Source organism: Episyrphus balteatus, chromosome 1 (genome assembly GCF_945859705.1).
Source record: "Episyrphus balteatus chromosome 1, idEpiBalt1.1, whole genome shotgun sequence".
NCBI classification, from domain to species: Eukaryota; Metazoa; Arthropoda; class Insecta; order Diptera; family Syrphidae; genus Episyrphus; species Episyrphus balteatus.
Genome location: NC_079134.1, coordinates 37012067 through 37026465, shown reverse-complemented (window position 1 = coordinate 37026465; position 14399 = coordinate 37012067). Strand labels below are relative to the sequence as shown.

Sequence of the window (14399 nt, the reverse complement as noted above, 5' to 3'; positions counted from 1 at the left end):
ATTAAGCAAGTGAAATTGAAAAAAAATTTCAAACAAATAAAATAATAATCGGTCTAGTTTTTTTTATTTTAGTTTAAGTTTTAAATTTTATTTCTTGTTTCTGTAAAATAAAATTACAAGTAGGTAAATAGGCAAATGTTCAGGTGTGTTTTAAAAATAATTCTGAGCGCTCAGAACAAGCTTTGTTCAGAGGCAATTCAGAGCGTGCTCAGAATGTTCAGAGCTTTTTTTTTTATTTAAAAAAGAAAAACGCCTACTCATAAACTCATCCATTTCCATACCCACCAGCCACCACCACAATACACATAATAAGGTAATAAAATCGACAAACTATATCAAGACTGGAAACTTTCGTACGTCTTACCTCCCAAAACCCTTTTGTGTACAGTGTTTTCTGTGAATATATGTGAAAGCCACCACGTTTGTAAATGACGTCAACACGCACACGTTTATATATTCACGACATTTAACCACACTTCGAACACAAACACAACGATAGATTCACGAAATTCACCACACCTCGCAGCTTGTAGGCAAACGTCATTAAACCGCTCAGTTTCCAGTCTTGGTATAGTTTGCTTATAGGTAATATCTTTAAAACGTTGTCAAAATTTGTTTGTCAAAAATAAGCACCAATCTGTCAGGTCGGCCTTTAATTTTAATATTTCAATAGCAGTAAACAGGAAATTTGTTTTGTTTTTTTTTTAATTTATAAAATGTGATTCGAAAAAATTACAAATAGAAAAATAACAAATTTTTTTCGTCGGATATTTAAAACCATTGACCTATTATATATGGACTGCCAGGACCAGGTTCAAGCTATGGTGGCGCCGCTTGGTAGGGCAGCGGGAAATAGTAATTTGACATCTAGTTTTGTGACTTTTGCTTGTCAAAAAAAAAAACAAGAATTTAATTATTTGCAGAAATTGTCAAAGGAATTTTGTTTCCCAAGAATAAAAAGGTAACAAAAAATAAAAATATATTAATATATTCTTTTCAGAGTTTTATTCCAAGTTTTATAATTTAAATTTTTATTCTATTCTTTCATTTCAGAAAACAATTTAACAAAAATGGACAATCAAATCAGTTTTACCAGCAGCAACTCAATAGGAACCCTCTAAATCTCTCAAAAGAAAATCGGACTCTCCAAAGGCAGCAGAACTCCAAACCGAATATGCAGAATAAGCCACACCCGAATTACGGGATGAGTTTTACATCAAACGTGAAACGATGAGACATCAATTCATCTGGTATTCCAGGAGCAGGAATAGTCGTTGTACTCATCTTGGATCATCGGCTGCAGCAAGTTACTCTTGATGGCAATGCCAGGAGGACATCATTGGAACATCAAAAATAACCTTGGGCAAAATGAAACCTGCTCATGTTGTGGCTGGATATATACACAATGTGTTGTGGCTAATGGAATACCAACCAGCTCTAACCGAACACCTGATACAGGTGTTGGTTCAAAAACTGCTCATTCTTGATGTGAATGCACCACGAAGTGAAATTGAAGAAGCTGAATTTGAGGAAGAAAACGAAGACGACATGGATGATGATGAAGATATTGACGAGGAAATGTTTAAAATGGAAGATGCAACAAGAACCACAACAACGAAGCCACAAGAAACTCGTGACCCATCCAACCGCCCATACTTTTGATATGTGTATGGAAAAGATGTATTCATTCTTTGATCAATTCAATCCAAAGAAAGAACTAATTGGAGATGAAGGTGATAAAATCCTCAAAACACTTTCTCATGCTCTGGAGTCATAACACGCATCATGTACGATTTTTAGTATTTTATTCTTGTAGTTTTAAGGTAAGTTCCATACTCTGAAATGTTAGAAAGAAATATAACTTTTTTCTTTTCTTAGAATATCCTTGGAGAGAAATTTCTTGAATTTCTTTGGAATAAAATGAAAGATCCCAATAAATTGGTAATAATACGGATTAAATCATCAATGTCTGACGATGAGCACATTGAACCGCCCGCCTTTAGTCCAGCTACACTTGGTCTACATCGTGTCGGTACCTTGCCACCTCCAAAACCTCAAACCTCACAACCAATTCAAATGTTAAATGCTCGTGGAATGCCCGTTCGCGTACGAAAACGTAATCGTCTATTCTTTGACGATGAACTGGTAAATGATAACAAAGCTCTTGGTGTTAAGCAATCGCCTCGCAAAATTACCATACCACAAAAACAACCAAGCACACCAGTTAAAACTCCATCAAAAGTTTTAAAAAAGAGAAAAACAATCGGCGGTACACGTTATGTGCGTTACGAAGAAAAGCAACAAACACCTCCCGAAAAACGTTCTCCTAGCAAATACTTTTCGTCCCCGACAGCATCAACATCACGAAATGCACTGATACCAGCCGACAAGCTTATGGAACAACAAATCGGTTTACGTTTACGAAATTTGCTTAAGCTACCCAAAGCCCAAAAATGGGTTATATTCGAATGGTTCTACTCATTTGTAGATAAGCCTCTTTTTCAAGGTGAGAACGATTTCCAGATTTGTCTTAACGAATCGTTTGCAAATCTGAAAACAAGACAACTTACACGCCCCGAATGGCAAAAGGTGCGAATGTACAAAAGTAACAGCTCGTCTGCGTGTACCTCAAGATGTAGTGGTAGCGTTGATGCATTCGACTCCCTCAGCTCTACTTATCGGGTGTCTTTTAATCGCAACGGCTCGGCTTAAGCACTCACTCAATCCCCAACTTTGAAATTGTATCAGATAACTTCTTTGAAATGTTGCCGTTGACCAGCCTCATGCAAGACTTCCGACCACGTTATCTAAATGGCAATCTCATACACACTCCCACAAGAAGTCGAAACTCTTTGAATCGCAGTGATCCATTGTTGGGCCAACAGCAATACGACAGTCCGTTCAAGAATCCAGTTATTGAACGTGATACTATCGGTGGCTTCCTAGTGAAGCTATTAGAGACCATTGTTCGATTGAAGCGAGCAATTGCTATAAAGAAATCTAAACTAAATCGACTGAAAGAAATGAATTCAGAAGCAGAAATTAAAAATGCAGCAGCAGCTGCATCATCTTCTTCATCGTCCGGAGAGGTGAAAGCTGGTCTGTTGGATAGCGATAATGTTGAAGTGTTTCAAAAACACGTTCAAATCCATTTACACCATATTCGACTTGGCACTGGTCAATTGGCTATGTCACCGAGCATAAATGTGCAGCAGCACAATGCAACTTTGACTTTAACTTTACTTTAACTAACCAAAATCTATTTAATTTTACTTTTGTTGTATATTCAAATTTTCTATTGAATTAAACATATTTTTTTTCTATCCCCAAAGAGGCAGTTTTTTAAAGTTTTTTTTTATTGAAGAATCATTAAGTTAAGAAGAAAAGAAAAAGTATTTAATCGTCGTTTTCTTCTTCACTGCTGCCTTCGCTGGATTGACCTAGCCATTCTATGAGTTTCTGCAATGGTGCTTTCAACCACTCTGAATCATCATCCAACTCATTGTGCCACATGCGGATAGCTTCTTCAGACACAAATTCCTTATCATAGAGATAATGAATAATCTGGGCAACCTTGGCTCTCAGAGCTGGTTGTTCTTCACAGTATTCCTAAAAGTTTTAAAAGCAATAAAAAGAAAAAAAGGTCAAAATCTTTTTTTAAGAATACAAAAACTTCACACACGACTTACCTGAATTGCCTTCAAACAATCCAACATAGAATCATCGCTTTTTATATTATTTGAAACAACCATACCCAAGCGACCCAATACCTGATTGTTGGCACTTAAGACATTTGTTGTTGTTGCCTCTTTAATTGGATCTAAACTGAATACTGCTTTGACGATATTGAAATTTACTTCCTTTAAAGACATTGTAGGCATAGCGAGATGAGTTGATTTCCACGAACCAAAGAGTCCAAGACTTCGGATAAAAATACTGTAGATGAGGTGCATGCAAGGAAGGAGCCACGCTATGATTAGCAGGAATATAGTTTCTATTGGTACAAGGTGATTACTATTTGCATCATCAGGTATTGGAGAGCCTTGGTGTGAATCATCATCTTCGTCACTGGTTGTTGAATTGTAATCGCTTTCGTCCGCATTGATTAGATGTGATAGTCTCATCATTTTTGGAATTTCTGTTTTTGTCGATTGCGTTGGTAATTCATCTTCTGAATCGGATGCGAAGAGCTCTTCTGTGTCGTTGTTGAGGATGTAAGCTTTGTCTCCGATTTTTTCTGTTTCATCTGTGTAAAAACTAAATGGATGATTCAATTCATCATAAATACTTTTTTAATAACTTACCATTTTCCCCATGAGCTTTTTTAACAAGAACTTTCTCTATATTCGTCTTCTGTGGAATAACACAACCATCGCCAACCACCGAACCCAAGATAATTGATGATTAGTTCCGATTTTCGCTTCAGGCTCCACACCACAAAAACTTTTTGGCTGTTCGGGCGAGGGCATTTTGACGTCCTTCCATCCAAAACGATTCCACGATTGCATCTGAAAAAAAAAAAAAAAACAAAATGAAAATTATTGAAAAAGGAACATTTAATTTTTTTTAATAATTTCGATTAATAATAAATTGAAATAAAAAACATTTTCCAACACGATTCAATTATTTTACCTCGATATTTTATTTCGAACAAACATTTTAAAATACTTTTTTTTTCTGAAAGAATTCTTTTCTTCCAAAACGTCAAAAAGTAGACTTCAAAAAAGACAGGTGCTACTCATTTTTATAACAAAAATATGTAGATGGCCATAGTTTCTATGTACAAAAATGGTAGTTCAAGCCATCTGACGGAAGATGTCGCTACGCTAACTGAGTTCTATTTACCACTTTCTTCCACAGGCGCTAGTAATCATTGAACCACATTTTCAAAAATTTTGTATGGAAACGAGAATCAACTAGCAGTCCATATATAATAGGTCAATGTTTAAAACAATTAAAAATAACGGTAGCTGTCACTATTCTTCAAACTGACATTGGTCGAGAAATTGTCAAAACATGTGCTCAGAAGATATTACCTTTTTATGCGTATAGCCGAAAAAAAGAGGGAATTTTTCAATGGAATTGGAAAGGGAAAAATATGTTGGAAAGTTTGAAAGCCTTTTTTCATTTAGGTAATCTTTTATTCTTGTTCAAATTAAATGTTCAAACTTCAAATGTTACGGGCCAAGCGTAGCTTCCAACTAAATTTAAGTTCCTAAAATGAAGACTATTTTTTTTAGTTTATAATTTTGATATTTTTTTGTTGTTAATAAAAACTTTGTTTCAAGACAACTTGTGTTTATTTTTCTATGTAAAAATATATGAAAACGGTTTAGCGACTTTTTTTTTGTCAAATAGCTACTTTTTTTCTGAAAGCGACTTTTTTAGCGACCTTTCAAAAATTTTCAACGGTAACGCTGGGTTACATATGTAAGTCTTTTGATAGTTTATTTTGTGACACAACATCTCATACGTGCGATATCCCATGAAGGAGGCCTAGTTACTGGCAAATCTTAGCCGTTCTTTTGTTTGAATTAAAGGGACCTAAACTATGCACTTTTTCATGACTACATGGAGAAAAATGAATCTAGTATTTTATACTCCATATGACTAGTAAGGTAATTAAAGTAAAAAGCCCTAGATTTTAAGTAAAATTTACCTTACGTATTGAACATTATTTCTTGGATCCGTAAAGTAATTTTTACAAGAAAGTTATGGTGAACAAATTATAGTAGTATATACCTTACGAGTAGCAATATTTTCTTTACGTAGAGTCAAATATACCTTCAACCAAAAAAGTGTATGAATCTTTTCACTTTAAGATTCTAGTAAAACATATTTTACAAATTTAACTATTCTATGAATAAATTTTACCTTACACTAAAGTAATAATAATACTGAATTCTAGGAAATTTCCCCAATAGAGATCAGTACCCTCGATACATAGAAAAAACTCTTAAAGCTGTCATTGAAAAGTGCGCCATTTTTTCTCCATTTGTGTTTGATTTTTATTTTTTGTCAAAACTTTTAGGTGACGAGTGCGGGATAATTACATTAATTCATAAAGAATTCGCAAACTATTAGATCAAATAAAGTCAATTTAATTTTTATTGATGATATCTGCCTAAATAAAATTGTATGCATTTATCTTACAGAAATTAATTAAAATAAAAAAAGGTGATTTTTGTAATTATTGAAAAACATAACAGGGTCATACGTTACTTACTTCTAAATAGCTTTGAGGATTAAGTACGTGTTACCTAGTTATGCTTTTCAATAATTACAAAAATCAACTTTTTTATTTTAGTTTTTGTAAGATAAATGCATACAATTTTATTTAGAAAATGTCATCAATAAAAATGAAATTGACTTTACTTGATCCAATCTGTAACTAAATTATATACCTTCCATAGAGAAGTTCAGTTTACTTTAAAAATCAGTATTTTCAGCCTTATAGTAAGGTTAAATATGTACCTAACTTTCTAGTAATTTCTATTAGAAATTCATACAAAAAAAGGCTTTACTGTAAAGTTAATCATAAGCTATAAATTTACTAGAAAAGTAAGGTAAATTCCATTTTATTGGGGAGTCATCCCTATTTAAACTTTACATTAAAGTTAAATATACCAGAAATAAGGTGGTTCATACCTTATTTTTTCTCCGTGATATGCCAGAGTCAGTATCCTTTAACAAATCTTTTGTTTTTTACTTTATATGGTAAAGACTGGAACTCGAACCCCAGAACTCGTGCGTCATAGTCTATCGCACTAATCATCGCGCCACAGAGGGACTATTGATTAAGTACAGCTTTTTTATTTACATTCATTAAATTGCATTCAAAACTGGTCGAAGTACCAGTAAAGTACAGATCAAAAGTCACACCACGAAGGGAATAGAAGTGCACCCAAATTCAAGCAAAGAATAAGCAAAGGATAAAGTTTCTACCCCGATGCTTTCCAAATGTGCCAAAGACACATTCTTTTTCTTACTCTTCAATTCAATGATAATGTCAACCCTTAAAATTTGCTCGTAGGTTTTTTCGTGGAGCTCGTAGGTGCAAATCAGTCCCTATGTTGGCGAATTTAGCCTTGGTGTGGATCGTGGTGAGGTGCTCGTTGATGCAATTGAAGTTCAGAACGTTCCGTATGAGACTGCCTCTTGCTACAAATCCGCATCCAAATATGCGCTGTTCCTGGTAGCAGTTGCAGTAGCATATATGTATTTCGTGGTCTTTTAACTTTCTTTTGCTTGGCCTCTTCCCCCATCGCACTTCTTGGATGGCCTTCCAACGGTCTGCGGCCTCCTTTAGTTGTTCCGCAGCACATATGTAGTATCCTAGGCTTATCGTCGTTCTGAAACTACATTCTACTCCTGGACGGGCACTTACCCTGAAGTCAGAAGTCCCCAGCCTGGAGGGTCAGGGTCCTGAAAACAAACGGGGAAACCAGTGCTTCTTTGGCCTGGGAAGTCAATTGACCCACAAAGTCCTCTCTAGAACAACTAAGGTGTGTTCCTATACAAGATTCTAATTATTTCAATGGTGTTAGGCGCAGAGCCATGGAATTTGACGAAGGCGGAACTTCTCGGATCGTTTCAAGAGAAAAGTTCTTTGGACGATTTTCGTCCCGTTTGCCTTAATGGTGATTGGAGGTCTGAGGTAGCTAGGTCATGTGAAGCGCATGGCAAGTAAAGTTTTCGACTCCAAGCTAGAGGGATGGATCGGCGTATTAAGGGATTTTGACACAGAACCCAGCTCAAGGATGTGATGTTTCGGGTCAATGTGAAGTGCATTTGTTTACTTACGGGTTTGTTTGAAGCCAAGAAGAAAAACTCAAAGAGAATAAAGCTCAACTCCAAAAGACTATCAGAAAATTGAATCAAAAGGCATATGTCAGAAGTTTTTGTGTTGGAACGCGTTGCGTCGTCGCCTTTTGAACTCATAGTACCGCTTTATTCTACTATTTACCGACTTCCGAATTCCAAAAAGTAGGTTTTGTTTTTTGATAAAAATGATTATTTTTTGTAGTTCAATACATGGAGAAAAAAAAGGGCACCTTAAAATAAGATGATGCGCACATTGAATTTCACCACCTTAAAATAAGGTGATATCCGCTTAAAATAAAGTGATTCCACTTAAACTCAGTTAAATTTAATGTGAATTTTCATTTTAAAAAACCGACAAAAAAATTTTAAAATTATAGTCCACTTAGGCCAGGCGCACACATGCGATTTTGATCGCGCGATTATTCAGTCGCAAATTAGATGACAACAATGTCAATGACTGTAGACACAATTTTCAAATTTTTAATCGAAGCATGTGTGTTCACAAGCATTGAAATCCTTGTGATCCATTTTTGCGACTGAATAATCGCGCGACTAAAATCGCATGTGTGCGCCTAGCCTTAAGCTTTAGTTGCAGTTTATCATACTTATTTTTAACAGTGAAATAGCACGATGAATGGTAATTCACTGGCCTAAAAAACCACCCTACTAACAATTTTGCTTCTATAATGCTTTACAGAAGCAACAATTGCATGTGTAAAGCTTTATAGAACCAAAATTGTTTGTCGGGCATGCAGGAATCCGCTTAATTTAAGGTAGGATCCGCTTAATTTTATGTGGTCTTTTTTCTCCGTGTAGGAGTGAAAAAAGTTCGCTGTTTTGGTTCTTATGAGTCTTATACGACATTACGAGTTCTAAAGGTATGAAATTAATCATTACCAGAATCTTTTCAAGATCATTTTAGTAGGGAAATTGTTAGTTGGGTAGAGAAGATTGTTGGTTGAGGACAAATAAACTTGAAAATTGACGAAAAAAGCCTTTGAATGCTTTCTAATTTTCCATCCGATATTTGTGTATGTTGTACACATTTCCGAATTAAAAATTTGCTTGAATCCAAACTGAATCTAATAAATTATAAACATGGACCATCTTATCTTGAATTTAGCATTATTTTTTCTCTAATATTTGCTTCTTCCATTCCTTTTCTAAAAAAAAAGAAACATATATAAAACAAATTTACTGCATCTCTTGAGTTAAACACATTAGGTGTGTTTTTTATTACCACCGGTCTTAACTGGACAAAAAAAACGCCTCGGGGCTTAACCTGAAATCTTGGCAGCACTGCATATTGAATGTTCCGAAAACAGCAGACACAACAAAAATTTAGAGTTGTCATTTTTTCGCTTTCGGGTTTTTCTTGTATGTTTTACAAAGAGACACAAAAATGTATGCTACTAAAACTAGTTAAATACATTTTGTCATTCCAAAAGTGAGTTTTCACGTTTTTAAACAAATTCTAAACAATTTTTGAAAAAAATAGTTTGGTAGCACAGATTTAAAACTGTTCAAAAAGTTAAGCCCAGAGGTGCGTTCTTTTTCTAACAATAGTTAACTATTGTTAACTATCGTTAACTTTTGTAGTTCCTAAACTACAAAATAGTTACGATTTGTAACTATTTGACAGGTGAACATCGTTCCTAAACTCGTTTTCAAGTGTCAAATAGTTACAAATCGTAACTATTTCCAACTCACCTCCATGATATGAGTTGAACATTCATGAGATTGTTGATGTGTCAAAGTGTATGTTTTGTTTACAAAACAAACTCAAAGATTTTTTTTCTTTTGGAAATAAGCGGAAAAAATGAAAATAAAAAGAGAGTTTTGTAATTTTTTGATGAAAGATAATTTATTGTGAATAAAAAACAATTTTTTTTGTTATAATAATGGAAATAAAAGTATTCTCAAAAGAAATTTAGCTGGTGGTTTGACAGTCTAACAATCTCTAACAATAGGTGTGTTTTTTATTACCACCGGGCTTAACTGGACAAAAAAAACGCCTCGGGGCTTAGCGAGAAAAATTGGCAGCACTGCATATTAAATGTTCCGAAATCAGCTGACACAAACAAAATATAAAGTTGTTATAATTTTCGCTTTTGGGGTTTCTTATGTGTTTTTGAAAAAAAAAGTTCAATTAACTATTAAATAAATATTTAAAATAATAATTGTCCTTCCAAACATCAGTTTTGATGTTTTTAAACAAATTCTAAACAATTTACGAACAAGTTGAGTTGGTAGCACAGATTTAAATCTGTTGAAAAAGTTAAGCCCAAACAATTCTCCGGGCTTAACAGCTAAGCCCAAGGGGCTTAAGTGTTGTTGCATTTAACATGTAAATTCCTTAGCCCCGACTGCGTTTTTTTTGTCCAGTTAAGACCGGTGGTAATAAAAAACACACAATAAATCGTTCCTAAATGATTTGTAAAAAATCCAACGATTTCTAACAATGGCACTTCAACAATAATTTTTGACATAACAACGATCGTTGACTATTGTTAGAAAAAGAACGCACCTCAGAGAAATCTCCGGGCTAAACAAGTAAGCCCACGGGGCTAAGGTGTTGTTGTATTTAACATGTAAAATGCTTAGCCCCGACTGCGTTTTATTTGTCCAGTTAAGCCCGGTGGTAATAAAAAACACACCTATTATTTTAAAATTCAAAATTCCAACGTCCATCAACTACCCAAACTGTTATACACTCAAATTCTCTCAACCACCACCATTGCTATAAATACTTCTCCCAAATTCCCACCAGACGTCACTAACATCACATAAAATACAATTCACTGCGCAAGAAGTAGACGAACAAAATAAAAAACAACAACAAAAACTGCATTCGGCTGTCATTTGGTTTTCATTTTGTTTGGCATTCAGTTGACAGCGAAATTTCATGCGTGGTGGTCACGTTTGCGGTCGATCGATTTTTTGACATTTCTTCCCGTCTTTTTATATATATTTTAATCAAACAAACAACCAACAGCATCCAAATAAACAAAAATTCTATTTTATCAATTTATCACATAAAATTAATAAATTCGGTTATAAATTTACTACCATTCGATTGGTTATTTTATAGTGAAGTGAATGGTTACAAAAAATTCAACAAAAATCATCTAAATTGGCTACAAAAATTGAAAAGAAAAAAGGAAGAAAATTCATCTTCAACGAAAAATGTGTTAAAAAAAGAAGAAGTTTGTTTATGTATCTTTTCTGTCTGGCTTCTTTTTTAATTTAATTTTTATTTTATAAGAAAAATATTGTTATTTATTTCTTTGTGAAGTGTATTTAAAAGAAGAAAAAAAAACTTGTTAATAAAAGTTTTTAGGTTTTGTTTGGTTTTGTGTTTATTTTATTATTTTTGTTTTGTTACAAATTAATCACAAAAATCATGGAAGTAGGAAAATTTAGAATTCTCACGATTGGAATATTGCTTTTTGCATTTGCTGCTAAACCATGTCGAGGACATCTTAATTTGTATTTGAATTTACAAGAAGTTATGAGATTATTAGGTAAGTTAAATAAAATATTTAAACAATTTGTTTTTGAATAAATAATTTAGAGCCAAAAGGGCTTTGAAATTGGTTGAAAGTTGTGTTGTTTTTTTCTTTTTCTCTTTCATTTTGGGATGAAAAAGGAGAACTTCTTGGCTGCGCATCTGTCACAATTTCCAAAAATACATTTTTGGGAATCGGGAAGAAAACAGAAAATGTATTTCTAAAATGAATTGACTAAAAAGGTTGAGTTCAGTTTTTTTTTATGTTGAATTCAAAGAAAATTCCTTAAAAAGTTACAAATTTTGAATAAAAACCTTACAATTTTTGATTTTGTAGGGTCTTTAAAGAATTGTCAGATTTGCGCCATTTATTAAAAAATATTTTTTCGTCTATGTGGTAATAGAAAAAGAAATTGCTCTCGAGGGTAAACTATAAAATTGTGGAGTTTCATATTTCCACAGTTAGAAGAGCATTATCCTTGGAATTTGTCGAATTGCAATTGTTCAATATTAGTGATTGCCAAATAATTTGCCTGCATAATAAATGAATAGTAAACAAATTTTTCATAGAAAGTATAAACAAAATTAGTTAATTCTGGTTAGCAATATATGAAGTGGAAAATTAACAACTTTTGGTGTTCCACAACGAACAATTTTGGGTCCTTTATTATTTGTTATTTACACCTGCGAGCAAAAAAATAGCAGCGATTTGAAAAATATTTTAAATAAAGCATTAAACATAAAAAGACCTTTGATTTTGGAAATTTTTTCAAGAAAAACTCCTTAAGTTTCATTAAAATTTAAATTTTAGTACAAATGGAATTTAATTTATTTCTATTACGTTTAAAAATAATCCAAAGCCAAATAAGCCTCAAATTAAAGCGAGCAAAATAATAGCAGTGATTTTCTTTTTCTATTAAATTTAAATAAAAGAAGGGCGAAAAAAGTTAAATTAAACGGTATATACGAGAAAAGGTAGTATTTGCTCCCATGACCGTTATTTTGAATTACCGCTTCGCAACGACCTTTCATGAAGTCGTAAAGTCCCTAAGATCTTTGCGGTGTTATAGATCACCAAACATCCTCAGCAACGGTTAATAACTCTCGTTATTTTAAGTTTTGGCTTTAGACACATCTCCTTTTATATCCCCCAAAAGTTTCTAGAAGGGATTGAGGTCTGAAAGACTGAGCAGGTCATTTTATGACCCCAATTTTAGTATCTTGAAACCATTGCCTGCCTGCTCTGCTGATGTGTTTTGGGTTATTATCCTCTTGGAAGACCCATCTAAGCTTCATTTGGTGTCGAAGTAGTAGCAGCATAATGTTTTACAAACTATTCAGGTGCCAGAGCTGGTAAATTAATTAAGTTTTGATCCAATGTATTAGGCCAAGTCCATAGTAGCTGAAGTATCCCCAAAACATAATATTAAACCCTCTATATTCTCTTGAATATTCTCTGGACTGATGAGAGAAAATTGGTTCTTTATGGTGATTTAGGGTCTCGGCAATTTGTGTAACGACCACGGAAAACGAAATTCAAAACTAGATACACTACAAAAACTAGTTAACTAGGAGGGTCCAGTATAAAGTTTTGGGGATACTTCAGCCTCCCCTGTCATCATGAGCTCACAAAATGTTTAGCCCTTGAAATCTCAAATCTTCAAAAAGATGTCTGGAATTATAATAATAAACATAGAAAATAAGTACGTACACAATTTTTTTTTGTTAAAAAAGATAATTATTATGTTAGTATTTTGTAGTAGATAGCTTAGGATGGGTCAAAAAAATCAAAATTCTTTTTTTTTTTTGATTTTGTACTCTAAAAAATCGATTGCTAGACACCTCTAAAATATACACACCAAATATGAGCTCTTTATATTAATGGGAAGGTCCTCCACTTAATTTTTATTAACTTTTTTTAATTAAACTGACTATTTCAAAGATATTCGAGGTCAAAGTTAAAAAAAATTATAAAAACATTTTTTACTTTTCAAAATTTTCTAATTTACTGAAAATTAATTATTATCAAGTTAGCAAGATGTATTCTTATAGAGGTTTAAACGTTCTACAAAGAAGTTCATGGCATCAAATTGATTGCTTTCACCGTTTAGAAGATATTCGTATCAAAATTGCAATGCATACGGGTCATAAGAAAACTATTGAAATCAGTGGGCATTGGTTTGGATACGAATATCTTCTAAACGGTAAGAGCAATCAATTTGATGTCAAGAACTTCTTTGTAGTAAGCCTCTATGAGAATACATCTTGCTAACTTTATAATAATGAATTTTCAGTAAAAAGCTACCTGTTAGCTAATTTTGATATCCTTATGGTTGGTGCCTCCTGCAGATGGCTTTAATGTTAGGTTCAAGTCCTAAAAGTTTCAGTCTTAAGACTTCCCGTTTTGCAATATCGAAACGATCTCGTTTTTTTAACATCAAGTCATTTATGGCACTAAATCTGCAATTCGTCAAATATAAAGAGGGAAAAGGTAGTAAAAGTTTTCTAACATGTTGTTTTGGGATATTTGACCTCAGCTTCTTCAGAAACCCAAGTCATCGTTCCTTTTATGCCAAATAAAGTTTTAATTGAGTTCTTCTTGATACTCTTTGTTAATATCAGAAAGATTTCTAGCATAGTTCAATGAAACTAACGAAAGCAAAAATCTTTGTTTTGACTTCAACAAGAGTTTTGTTTTTCCCTTGAAGGGTGTGGGACACACTAGAATTATAGATTTTTGGAACAAAGTGTAATGAACCAAAAATTTCAATTGTCCCCCTGTGGGGCGTGGGCCCACCTTGGGAAACACTGGGTTAGAGTCTCACGAAATTATTGATATGCTTTTAGTCGCCAAAAATTCTTAAAATATTTAAATGAAAATTCAATTAAATACAAATTGATTTCAATACTGGATATCTGCATTTAAGATTTGGAGAGTTAAGACTATTCCAAACTTACGCAACTACCTATTTTTCGTCGACGTTCCGGTGTTAAATTTCCAAAAGGCACTGTCGTTGGGATAGCTTTAAATGAAGAGTGACTTTTAAAAATGGATAAAAACACTTTT

The 14399-nt window shown here is 33.4% G+C and overlaps 2 protein-coding genes and 1 pseudogene across 2 annotated transcripts in view; 2 read left to right on the top strand and 1 right to left on the bottom strand.

Moving 5' to 3' along the window:
• The first annotated feature begins 783 nt into the window (after positions 1-783).
• LOC129907022 (protein lin-9 homolog) lies at positions 784-3347 on the top strand (annotated as a pseudogene).
• Positions 3348-3396: 49 nt separating this feature from the next.
• Positions 3397-4922, bottom strand: LOC129907025 (translation initiation factor eIF-2B subunit epsilon-like). Its single transcript, XM_055983063.1, has 5 exons — positions 4633-4922; positions 4305-4508; positions 4016-4246; positions 3690-3936; positions 3397-3609 (listed from the first exon to the last, which is right to left on the bottom strand). The coding sequence occupies exons 4-5, from the start codon at positions 3879-3881 to the stop codon at positions 3397-3399; spliced, it is 405 nt and encodes a 134-aa protein (XP_055839038.1). The 5' UTR covers positions 3882-3936; positions 4016-4246; positions 4305-4508; positions 4633-4922.
• Positions 4923-11168: 6246 nt separating this feature from the next.
• LOC129907021 (tyrosine-protein kinase Dnt) overlaps positions 11169-14399 on the top strand; it is a 121324-nt gene continuing 118093 nt past the window's right edge. Inside the window, exon 1 of the mRNA XM_055983054.1 lies at positions 11169-11348. Within this exon, the coding sequence (XP_055839029.1) occupies positions 11228-11348 (121 nt within the window). The 5' untranslated portion in view covers positions 11169-11227. The remainder of the gene's footprint in view (positions 11349-14399) is intronic.